The sequence below is a fragment of the Schistocerca serialis genome, chromosome 4 (assembly GCF_023864345.2).
Source record: "Schistocerca serialis cubense isolate TAMUIC-IGC-003099 chromosome 4, iqSchSeri2.2, whole genome shotgun sequence".
In the NCBI taxonomy this organism is placed as follows: Eukaryota; Metazoa; Arthropoda; class Insecta; order Orthoptera; family Acrididae; genus Schistocerca; species Schistocerca serialis.
This window is the reverse complement of record NC_064641.1, coordinates 384,804,653-384,817,582: the sequence shown is the minus strand read 5'-3', so window position 1 is coordinate 384,817,582 and position 12,930 is coordinate 384,804,653. Positions and strand designations below refer to the sequence as shown.

Here is a 12,930-nt window from a genome sequence, read left to right as displayed (position 1 = left end):
TCTTATTGTGTTAAACTTTTAACGTAAGAGTACGCTTCTTAACAAGTAGATTATGACAGAATTTTAAATTTTTAAATTTGGTCAATAACTATGCAAAATATTGAAAATAAAATTAAATAGGTGACCTGCAAATAGTAATAGGTTCTAGGATAATTGATTAGTGATATAGATCCTCCAGCCGTTAATGAGGTAGAACTCAAAATCAAAGAACTAAAAACTTTCAAGGAAAGTAGTAAAGACCTAATTTATGCAGAAATCTGGGAACACACAGGAAAACGAATAGCCATAAATTTCCACCAGTACATAGTCGAAGTGTGAATCATAGAGCACTGTACCACTTAAATAATCCACCCGCTATTTACAAAAGGAGATAAAACCTTTCTGGACTGCACATAGAAAAGTTTCTGCAATAAATTTACAACAATATCGAAAGCACTCTGGAAGTGCAACTTGGAGAATACCAAGGAGAATTTAACCTATACAAAAAGCTGCCCAGACTAAATTCTCCACCTGAAACTAACAATGGAATATTTCAAGTACAGAAATAAACTTATCTTTATTTCATTCATATATTAAAAGAAAAAGGCATATGATAGTATCCATAGAGCTACACTTGTAAAAATCCTTAGATTATTTGGTCTTCACCTCAGATTAATAAAAATCATCGGATTAACTTTAACCAACAGAAAGTCCAAGGTAAAGTCCAGGGAAGAAATTTCAAAAGCTTCCACAATAAAAACCAGTCTTAGACAAGATGATGGATTGTCCACACTGCTCTTCAATGTAGCCCTTGATTACATCATGACGTTTTGGCAAAATCTTTATAAACAATCAGAAAAAAATTAACATAGTTCTACAGTTTAAATACAGGGTGGTTATAATTAAACCTTTGTTACTTGAATCAGTGTAGATGGAAAATTATTTACCTAGATTTTACATTGTTGGTGGTGTTAGTGTCACGACTTGCTATTAGGTGGCGGTAATGGTAAGGAAATGTTTGGTTGAAACACAAGCATCATTCTGCATTACATTTGCAGTCAGCCAACATGGGTCTGATCAAGGTGAGCAGGCCTTCACTTGTAAAGCTATTTTATTGAAACAGCAGCAACACTGCTGCGGCTCTTCATGAGTATCAATGAAAACATGATTCAAAAGTTCAAATTAACTGGTGATTTGGGAATTGCTCCTAGGAGAGGCCAACAGCCATTTGTGACCATTGACGTGGCTGAGAATGGTGGACGCAATGTGCAGTCATCGAGCAGTGCATGACAGCTGAACATTCCGTGGTCCACCATTGTTTTGGGCAGTAGTAAGGCAACGTCCGGTGCTGTTCCAGACTGTCATGGATGCAGACAGTCTTCACATAGAGCAAAATTTGTAACCCGTTACGTAAACATGGTACGCAGTTAACAAATGTTATCCTCTCATGTGGAAATTAAAATGTTTTTCTTTCAATGGTTAGTTCATTACTTTTCTTCTGCAAGTTCTTACAGTGTTTACACAAAGTTTCATTTCCTACAAACACTCGTTTGTCACGGGGGCCCTGAGAAGTAGCAAAATTTGAATTATAATAACCCTGTATTTTGGAAAAATTGTCCAGTACAACTTAAAGGGGAACAAAACATTGATAAATAGAAGCAATAAAATGAAAAAAACCTCAATTTCTAACCTGTCAACATATATCAAGAAATGCTTGTCAATTGACACTATAAAACCATGATTCTCCTGGGAGATACTTATTTTTTCGAAACCCTCTTCAGAATTAAGGAAGACAAACTGATTAGCTGCTCAAAATCGAAAGAATAATCATCAGAACTTGCATAAATAAAAAATACCATGTTGAAGTAGTGTGGAAATCTGGAGAATTCTCCCTGATGAAATGGTCCATTGATAGATTGACCCAGTCGCTGGCATATGAAGACGAAAAGACTCTTTTATTTCTTTCACATCCTGTTAATGCAAGGAAACAGGATTTTACAACTGCTGGTGAGAAATCTTAGAAAAAAGACTGGAGGACAATGGATTCAAGAATTTCAGCAAGAACTTATAGCTGTTGGACTCAGGATAACAGATGCAGAGAACAAAGATAAAATAATACTCTTCTTAAGAACCACAAATTTTCAGCAGAAATGAGACATAGAGAGGCTATAGAGATTTCAGTAAAACTGAGAAAATTGCAGTTGTAAAGAATATAATGGTATTGGATGGCACACAAGAACCAATCAGTACAACCCTCAAAGAAAAATTTAATTTGGAACAATTGAAGTGGCACAATGAGGCCAATAAAGTTAATAACAATAATAATTATTATTTTTATTGTAATATTTCATTATGGCAGTGCATTCCCAAGAGAGAAAGAGAGAGGGAGAGAGAGAGAGAAAATGGCCTCTCTCATTGAACTACATGATTCCAGAAAGGACAACAGCTACAAAAATTATATGGCACTATCTCCTTACTTCACATGGTTTTAAAACTGATTTGCAATGATTTTAGATCTAAGTTGACAGCCTTGTAATAGAATCATTTAACTATGGTTTAATAAATGTTGCTGTGCATCCTCACTTATTAGTTTCATGGGTGTTGCATTATACTCATAAATATTTGAATCATCATTGCTGTGTGAAACTGTAAAACTAATGCACTAATAATATAATCTGGATGTCTTTCCCCAGGAAAGTATTTGATGCAAATTTTGGATGGCGGGCACTGCGCCTGCTGGCACGCAGGAGTCCACATTTTTTCACACATAGCAACAATCCGATCCACAAGCTGTCTGATTATCTTGAAACAATGATCAAGAAAGTTGCCAGGGACAGACCAGTAAGAGTTCCTGTTTATCTTTTAAATTAAATCAAACTTTATTTGAACATCTTTGTTAATAAGCGCATCTGACTCTGTAGTTGGTTAAGGGATCTGTTACAGTAAAGAATTTATATGAGTTGTTTTTTTTTTGTCCTCTTTTTCTTAAAGTGATTTGTTGCTTAAAGAAAGTTATGGGTTATTGAATACTACTCTGTGTGTAAACATGTCTGTGGTTATAAGTTGTAGTTTTTTTTGTGTTTTTTTAGGTAAGAAAGCTCTTGCAAATTTTGTTATTAAATAGTTTATCCTTTTTTTTGTGTTTTTTTCTTATTTGAGCCTTCATAGAAGTTAGGAGTTTGAAAAGACTATCTTGCAGTGATAACTTATCATGTGTGTAGAGAGAGGAAAGGGGAATCCTCAGATTCAAGTTTATGGTAATAGTGAATGTAATACGTATGAAATGTCCATCCTTACAAGAACATTACAAGAGCATGCAGGGTTGGTTGGTATCAGAGGAACATCGAGCTTTCTAGAAAGTTGTTTTATCAGTATCTGAAAAAAATAGGAAAGTGAAGACAGTTAAATTACAGCACATTCTAACTTAAGAAAGAATTTAAATATTTGTGCCAATTCTGTTATGTTGCCATTTTCATTTCTATTCATACCGTACATATAGTCTGTCTTCTCCACCCTATGTTCTTAGTCTCCTTCCTTGATTTCCAAATGAGTAATTCAGCCTATTATTCACATTTTTTCAAGTTTCTTCATACATGCCTAGATACTACTACTTTACATTTGCAGTGATAGGAAGCACCTCAGCTGAGACTTGTACTGCCTTGCCTGTCCTCATTGAGAAAATTTCTCTGTTTCCTATTCCTCCCAGCATCATTTGGCTGTTTCATTTCTAAATTCCCAAAGAGACCACAAACTCTCTCTTTTGTAATCAAGAAGTAAACCTAACCCACGCACAACACTTGTTGTCATGTCATGCATATACATCAGTGTGTGTGTGTGTGTGTGTGTGTGTGTGTGTGTGTGTGAGAGAGAGAGAGAGAGAGAGAATACTTTAATTATAAACTTACAACTAATGCTTTGACCATATTACAACAGCCTTCCTCAGGACAAGACTGGTTTTGGTGGAGGGAATGTAGCTCTACTTGTTTAGATGATTGGTGTCAATATGTCATATTTTTCAAACTTTATTGGCCTTCGAATATAATAGGATAGTCATGACAGAAAGGGGAAAGGTAGGGAGGAAACTATTGGTGGGCTACCTGGCTTGTTACTGATTGGTGACAGTCTGCAAATCAGCACATGGCTTATGTTGTTGTTGTTGTGGTCTTCAGTCCTGAGACTGGTTTGATGCAGCTCTCCATGCTACTCTATCCTGTGCAAGCATTTTCATCTCCCAGTACCTACTGCAACCTACATCTTTCTGAATCTGCTTAGTGTATTCATCTCTTGGTCTCCCACTACGATTTTTACCCTCCACGCTGCCCTCCAATACTAAATTGGTGATCCCTTGATGCCTCAGAACATGTCCTACCAACCGATCCCTTCTTCTGATCAAGTTGTGCCACAAACTTCTCTTCTCCCCAATCCTATTCAATACTTCCTCATTATTTATGTGATCTACCCATCTAATCTTCAGCATTCTTCTGTAGCACCACATTTCGAAAGCTTTTATTCTCTTCTTGTCCAAACTATTTATCGTCCATGTTTCACTTCCATACATGGCTACACTCCATACAAATACTTTCAGAAATGACTTCCTGACACTTAAATCAATACTAGATGTTAACAAATTTCTCTTCTTCAGAAACGCTTTCCTTGCCATTGCCAGCCTACATTTTATATCCTCTCTACTTCGACCATCATCAGTTATTTTGCTCCCCAAATAGCAAAACTCCTTTACTACTTTAAGTGTCTCATTTCCTAATCTAATTCCCTCAGCATCACCTGACTTAATTAGACTACATTCCATTATCCTTGTTTTGCTTTTGTTGATGTTCATTTTATATCCTCCTTTCAAGACACTGTCCATTCCATTCAACTGCTCTTCCAAGTCCTTTGCTGTCTCTGACAGAATTACAATGTCATCGGCGAACCTCAAAGTTTTTATTTCTTCTCCATGAATTTTAATACCTACTCCGAATTTTTCTTTTGTTTCCTTTACTGCTTGCTCAATATACAGATTGAACAACATCGGGGAGAGGCTACAACCCTGTCTTACTCCCTTCCCAACCACTGCTTCCCTTTCATGTCCGTCGACTCTTATAACTGCCATCTGGTTTCTGTACAAATTGTAAATAGCCTTTCGCTCCCTGTATTTTACCCCTGCCACCTTTAGAATTTGAAAGAGAGTATTCCAGTCAACATTGTCAAAAGCTTTCTCTAAGTCTACAAATGCTAGAAACGTAGGTTTGCCTTTCCTTAATCTTTCTTCTAAGATAAGTCGTAAGGTCAGTATTGCCTCACGTGTTCCAGTGTTTCTACGGAATCCAAACTGATCTTCCCCGAGGTTGGCTTCTACTAGTTTTTCCATTCGTCTGTAAAGAATTCGTGTTAGTATTTTGCAGCTGTGACTTATTAAACTGATAGTTCGGTAATTTTCACATTTGTCAACACCTGCTTTCTTTGGGATTGGAATTATTATATTCTTCTTGAAGTCTGAGGGTATTTCGCCTGTTTCATACATCTTGCTCACCAGATGGTAGAGTTTTGTCAGGACTGGCTCTCCCACAGCCGTCAGTAGTTCCAATGGAATATTGTCTACTCCGGGGGCCTTGTTTCGACTCACGTCTTTCAGTGCTCTGTCAAACTCTTCACGCAGTATCATATCTCCCATTTCATCTTCATCTACATCCTCTTCCATTTCCATAATATTGTCCTCAAGTACATCGCCCTTGTATAGACCCTCTATATACTCCTTCCACCTTTCTGCTTTCCCGTCTTTGCTTAGAACTGGGTTATGGTGGACACATTTTCCTCCTGGTTTATCAGAAATGCACCAACTGTTCTCCTGTAGCTGTTTGTTTAGTCTGTTGCACCTGTGCCTGGCAAGGCTTTTTGCCCTTGACCACTTGTGGCCCATTGGACTGCGATAGCTGGTAGCAGGATGCAGGAGGTTTTTAGCTGTCCTCTCTATTGACATTGTCTGGCTGCTGAATAATTTCAGTCACCTCGTGAATTTTTTGTTGGTGCATCCACGACTCTATCACCAGCACATGGGCTTCCTTACACATGGGCACTGTCTGAAGTGCCAGTTGCGAATTAATGATGACAAAAGAGTGAACTGTGCTGCTGTCAGTATGTCTCTTCATGGTAGAGCTGTTTTGGTCCGCAGATTTTATGAACTGCAAGAATTGAAAGGCACTGCATAAACATTTTGATAATCCATTTTCATCATGGGAATTTTTAATCTGCATTATTGGTCAAGCTGTAATTTAGTTCACTTTTAATCACTCACTGATTTTGTTGAACATGAAAAAGTATGACTGAAACTCTGATCTTTACTGTGACAGGAATGCAGTGAAGGTGTTTCAGTCCTTGCACGTAATGAAAAAGATAATTTTTCCCAGAATGGACTTCATATGATAGTATAATCTTTACTCCTTCATTATTTACATTCCAATTAGGATTTCCCATTACCAAATCAACATTGTTATGTAATTTCCATGTTAAAAAGACTTGAAATATTACCCTGAAAGTTCAGTACATTTAACTTCATAGAGGAGTAAAGCTAACTAATCACATGTGGGTGTGAGCTGTGTTCACCTTATGAGTGAAAGCTTAAATGTTTGGCAATATTTTTGTTGTGCCTGTCTGCGACTCAACATCTCCCCTGTATGGTGAGTAGCAATCTATCCTTTTCACAATTTTTCACCATTTAGTCGAGGCAGTGAGTGGTGAATAGCATCCTGATTTATATTCTGGAGATAAAATGATGCTAACTACTACAAAAAGCACAGACACATGCACCTGCACAGTGACATTTTCTCAGCCAGCTTTGTTGTACCATTGCTGTAGCTTGATTGCTGCATTGCCTGCACAATGTAGTCAGCTGGGACAATGTACCCAGGCAGGTATATGTGTATGGATGTATGTTTATGTGCATGTATTCTGTTGGCCCAGAAAAGGACATTGTCTAAAAGCTTAGTAATGTTTTCTGTCTTTGTGCCTATTGACCACTCAGTGCCTGAACTATTTGATGAGTTGTTACTTTTACACATTCCATAATAAACACGGTATTGCAACACTGATCAAGAAAGAACTGGTTGATAATATTGAGGAAACTATGCACCACGAATTTGCCGTGGGAATCAAACTAAACGATATGACTGTGTATAACGTGTACAAGCCACCTTCAGAAAAATGGGAACAACCTGTTTTACCTAACCCACAACACCCTGCAGTCATAATTGGCGATTTTAACTCCCACCACCCCAGATGGGGCTATCAGTCGTGCGACAAAGAAGGACTCATGCTGGCAGACTGGGCAGATATAAATAATTATACATTAATATACGATGCAAAAGATACCCCCACCTTCTGTTCAGGAGCGTGGGGCACAACATCAACGCCCGATCTTTGTTTTGTCTCATCTGGAGAAACTGGAATAGCACTTCCGTCCAAGAGAACTGTACTGAGCCGTATTCCTCGGAGCCAACACAGACCAGTTATTATAGACCTTGGGATCCAAATACCAGTAATAAAGAGCCCCCCTATAGCCCGCTGGAACCTCAGGAAGGCTAACTGGGTTAAGTTTAAAGATACCATTGAAAATAATGTAAACAGAATTCCTCCAATTCCAGAAAATTACGACAGATTTACGAAGTTAATTATTAAAGCGGCACATAACTCAATACCAAGAGGAGCGCGGAAAGAATACATCCCATGCTGGACAAAGGAGTGCGAACAACTACTCGATGAATATAACAAAACAGAGAATCCAGAACTAGGAGAACAGCTCATAAGAGCTATGGACGAGGAACGCAAACAGAGATGGCAAAAGCGGATGGAACAAATGGACTTTACGCACTCCTCACAGAAGAGCTGGAGTCTACTGAGGAAACTTGGCGGAGCACAATTCAAGGGACGGAACATCAATAATAAAATGACCCCTAACAAGATATGCTCTTCTATACTACAAACATCCAGAATCCATGCCTCCGCCTCGAAGAAAAAAGAACTGCACCAACTGATGAACGAAGAGCTAGATGCAAGCGAGGAGGAAGCAGGTTTAGCGAACTGGGTAACACAAGAAGAGATAAATATAGCACTAAAGAAAATGTCACCTGGTAAAGCAGCTGGCTGTGACGGCCTTCTTCCAGAATTCTTGAAGAACCTCGGGCCAAAGGGAAGAGTATGGCTGTCTTCTCTTTTCTCTAATATCATAGATACCAGCCAGTTACCAAAGCAATGGAAAAACGCACAAGTCATAGCCATCCAGAAACCAGGGAAAACAGGAGAGAATGCTAAAGATTATAGACCGATATCTTTATTGTGCACCACTTACAAGCTGTTTGAACGAGTCATCCTAGGCAGAATAGAAAGTAAAATAGAAGCTGCTCTTCCCCCAGAGCAAGGCGGTTTTCGAAAAGGAAGAGACTGTTGCGACCAAGTTCTCGCCCTAACCACCTTCATTGAAAGAGGTTACCAAAACAAAAAGAAAACGGGCATGGTATTATTAGATCTCACCTCAGCATACGACACCGTATGGACAAAAGGGATACTGTATAAACTGTCAAAAGTCGTGAAATGCAAGAAGATCATAGATCTAGTCAGAAATATGTTGATAAACAGGAGATTCAAGGTATCTCTGAATGGGAAAACAAGCAGCTACAGGACACTACAAAATGGTCTCCCCCAAGGGTCTGTGCTGGCTCCATGCCTTTTCAATTTATACATAGCGGACATCCCAAACCTGGAATCTCGTTCTTTTATGTATGCAGATGACATCGCTATCGCGGCTCACGCCAACACTTTCGAAGAACTGGAAGAAATTTTAAACAGGGATCTGGAACGACTACAACAATATTATGACAACTGGCACCTCAAAGTAAATCCGACTAAATCCGTGGCATCAATAATGCACTTGTGTAACAAAGATGCAAATCGTGAGCTAAAAGTGCAAATAAAAGGTAAATTGTTGAAAAACGATAGAACGCCAAAATATCTGGGTGTTAAGCTAGATAGCACTCTCACATATAAGAGCCACCTGTACGAAGTCGCCCAAAAAATGAAAACAAGAAACAACATCATAATGAAACTGGCAGGAACAACCTGGGGATGTTCCACTGAAACTCTACGCACATCAGCACTGGCACTTCTGTATAGTGTAGCGGAATATTGCGCACCCGTCTGGGCCCGCAGTAGGCATGTCAGATATATTGATGTGCAACTTAACGAGACAATGAGGCTCATAACAGGAACAGTAAGACCCACCCCGAAACCTTGGCTGCCCGTCCTTGCCAATATCGAACCACCCTCGATTAGACGTGAAAGAGCAATCCAGAGGTACAAAGAAAAGTTCAGGGACCTACCTCCTCCCCCTGACAGATTGATGTCAAGAAATCCCTTCTGGAAAGAACTCAAACAACAGATTGATATCGATAACCTGTGGAAACAGCAATGGCAGGAAAGCAAAGTGAATAACAGTTTCCTTATTGAGGACCCATCTCAACGAGTTCCAGGCTTCCAACTCCAACGTAGAGTGTGGGTAACTCTAAATCGTCTGCGGACAGGTGTTGGTCGGTGCGGATATTTGTTGAAAAAGTGGGGTTTCTCCCAGGACCCCAATTGTGAGTGCGGAGAGAGTCAAACCATGCAGCATATAGTTGAGTGCGACGTACACAGACCTAAGGGAGGAAATCTGATGGACATACATGTGATAAGTGACCAAGCACTTTTGTGGCTGGAAACCCTGAAAATTTTATTGTAAATCATTGTTAATGTTAATTTAAATTTTTATGTTGATGTTTGTAAGTGTATCACGCTTTGCCTGTAGCTGAACGAGAAATAAATACACATTCCATTATTTATTAGTATTGCATTGTCTAGATGTTTTACCCCTTGTTCCTGCCACATTTTCTCTTGCTCCTAATCCTTCATTGTTTTCTTCTACATTAATGATTGTTTCACCATTTTTAATTCAATCATGTCATTACTGTTCTGTTTATGGATAGATGTCGGCATCTGCTACGGCAGTAGATGAGACACGTGGAGGAGTTGAAGTTCTTGAAGCAGAAAACAAGGAAGAAGAAGAAGAGCTGTTAAAAACAGAAGTGAAGGAGGAAGAAACAGAGCCAGAAGAAGGTGAAAGTGATCATCATATGCATGATTCACATGATCGTCATCCTACACCACCACCTCGGAAACCGACACAGGCACAACTGTCTGCTGTTGCCTCACTACTGGGAGAGGACTGGAAAAAACTGGCATACAAACTTGACTTCTCCAGTGAGGTACTGTGTGTTTTTATACTCCACTTATTATGTTTCATTAAAATTTCTTGAAAAATCATTATATCTTCATCTTTATGTATTATAATGTGTGTCCATGGAAAGTTAGTTAATTGTTACCTTGATGGAAGTGTTTTTGGAAACTTGGTCGCTGACTAACTGCAAAAACTAGTTAGTACTTTTTGTTAGGTTGCCTATGTACACTTAATAACTTCTGATGGCTGGGAAATTCAGCAAATCTGTCTCGCAAGCACCCATGCAATGTGTATCACAAGGAATCTGCAGCTCTTTCATTATTTGATTGATGTGATGGTCATGTTTTTTACTGATGAGGTTCCCTTCTTGTGCAGAGCCGGATGCACAAACCTGTGAATAATTTCATTTTGAGAAATCAAGTCAGTATGTTTAGTCCAACAACTTTATGAATTTTTAAAGCCTTATTAAAATTAGATTTGCCCAATTTTGCAAAATAAGCATATATCAGCTTGAACTTCATGGACGTGAATCTTCGTTCACCGAGCCTTTGCTTCAGATTAGGAGAAGCAAGTAACAGCAGAGTACCAAATCTTGAGAAATTCAACAGATATGGAGCACTTCTGAGTGCATGTTCTGCCCTTGTACAGCAACAATCTTATACACATGTGTGAAGGTAGTTCATACTTTTGTATATGTATCCTGAACAGCTTTCTCCTGTTTGTCTACTCCTTATTGATTAACTTGCTCTTGTGAAGGTGGTGTGCAATTTGTTTTACAGGTCTTTCATCTAATAGTTCTTCTTCTATGGGTGTTGTGTGTCCCTTTAATGTCAGTAGCATTTACTTCTAAATTATTTATATTCAACCAGAACTTTCCACTAGCATATTTAGTTTATCTATTTGTTATGCATATTCTTGCACACTAAACTAGAAAGTGTGTATATGAGGTTATAGATTGGATTATCCTTTTCTTTACTAATATTGATTATATTTTTGTATATTGTGTAGAGACATTTCTTCCTTGAGTTATTTACAACTTATTTAATTTGAATATTGTGAAAAATAATGATCTGTTGGATACAGAATCGATCACAACAGTTATTCACTTCTTCCACTTCTACAGTATTAGCAGAAAGATAAAATCATACTTTGGGTTTGGCAAATTATTCCACATGACATTCTTAATAAGTTATTTGGAGAAATGTTATATATTATCCTCAACTTTCTCTGCCATTTACACAGCTCAACTAACTAATCCAGTCTCTCAATGACCTTCTGAATTATCAGTTCCAGTTTTTAAACCTATGATCTTTACAAAATCAGGACAAGCTTATCAGAGTTTCTTATGCCTTCCACAAATGGTTCAATACAAATAGTTTAATACCGATGTTGAAATCAACACAATGATTCCACTATTTTGTAGTCATATCTACCCTTTGATAATGTGATAATTTTTACTGCATTATTTATTGCAGCAATTTCCTCACTTCTATATCTATATGACTCTTTCATCTTCATCTTTTGTCGTTTTGTTTAAACTTTGCTTCTAATACAGGAACTGTCAATTCAAAATGTTATTGGTTGTTCACTTGTAAATGTTCTCATTTTTACATGTTATTGTCAGTATTATTATTATTATTATTATTATTTATAAATTACAGAAGTATGTTTTCAGTACATTTTAAGCATAAAAAATCCTCTCAGATTGTTATTTTTATTGTTTTGACAGAAAAGGCTATGTGTCCACAGGTTGAGTTCTTCGAAAGTGAGCATCCAACAGATGCAGAGCGTGCAAAGCATATGCTGCAGATATGGGCTGAAGAAGATGATGGTGCAAATCCTGAGTTCCTAGCATATATTCTTGAGGGTCTGGGTTGTCATTCTGCTGCAAAAGTGTTGAAAGAACCATCTCCATAGTGCAAAGTTGTTTTGTTGATCATGTCAAACTGTCTGCAGTGAAGTGACAGTGCATTTAGGAAACAATTGAAAATGTTTATTTTATGTGTTGAATTTATGGAATACAACCAGATTTCTAATTTTCTTTAAATAAAGTAAATGTATAATACATGATTTTATGTGAATAGCATGAGTCTCAAACTGTCGCTGGAAAGAAAAGTGTAACCATGACAAGGAGAAGGATATTTATCTGAATCACAGAATTCATAGTCTTGGTCACATTTTATCTTGTATAAACGCTATAGCTAATAGTTAATGAACAAGTGTACTCTGTGTCACTGCCTCATGAGATCTGATGATGGCTTTAAAGCTCAAACTGGTTATCTGTTCAAATAAAATAAAGTGTGACCAAAATGGCGAATCTACTATTTATTTAGATATCAAGGCCCTGGTTCCCCCAAAAATCAAAGTGACCTCATTCCAAGAAGGTTATTTACCAGATTGGAGGTCTCAGAAATGAGAATTGAGAATGTGGTGCTGTTGTATTGCTGTACATACAGTAGAGGACATCTAGATTAACAATAAGTGTAATTCTAATAATCACACACCCATTATACAATTTCATAACATGCAAGACTAATTGAAGAAAAATATGTGTAATTCACTCTTCAGCCAGTAAATTGCACAATGAACTTCATTATTGAATAGTGGAGTAGATTAAGGACTGATTCATTTGAAAATAGGAAATTACACCAATCTGATACATTATACTGAAATAAATTAACATGACGAGG

General features: G+C 37.8%; 1 protein-coding gene across 1 annotated transcript in view; it reads left to right on the top strand.

The window, feature by feature from the left end:
* Window positions 1–12,552, top strand: part of LOC126474880 (THO complex subunit 1) — a 101,192-nt gene extending 88,640 nt beyond the window's left edge. Inside the window, exons 11-13 of the mRNA XM_050102371.1 lie at window positions 2,673–2,820; window positions 9,990–10,268; window positions 11,990–12,552. Coding sequence (XP_049958328.1) covers window positions 2,673–2,820; window positions 9,990–10,268; window positions 11,990–12,157 — 595 coding nt within the window. The 3' untranslated portion in view covers window positions 12,158–12,552. The remainder of the gene's footprint in view (window positions 1–2,672; window positions 2,821–9,989; window positions 10,269–11,989) is intronic.
* Window positions 12,553–12,930: the final 378 nt, after the last annotated feature.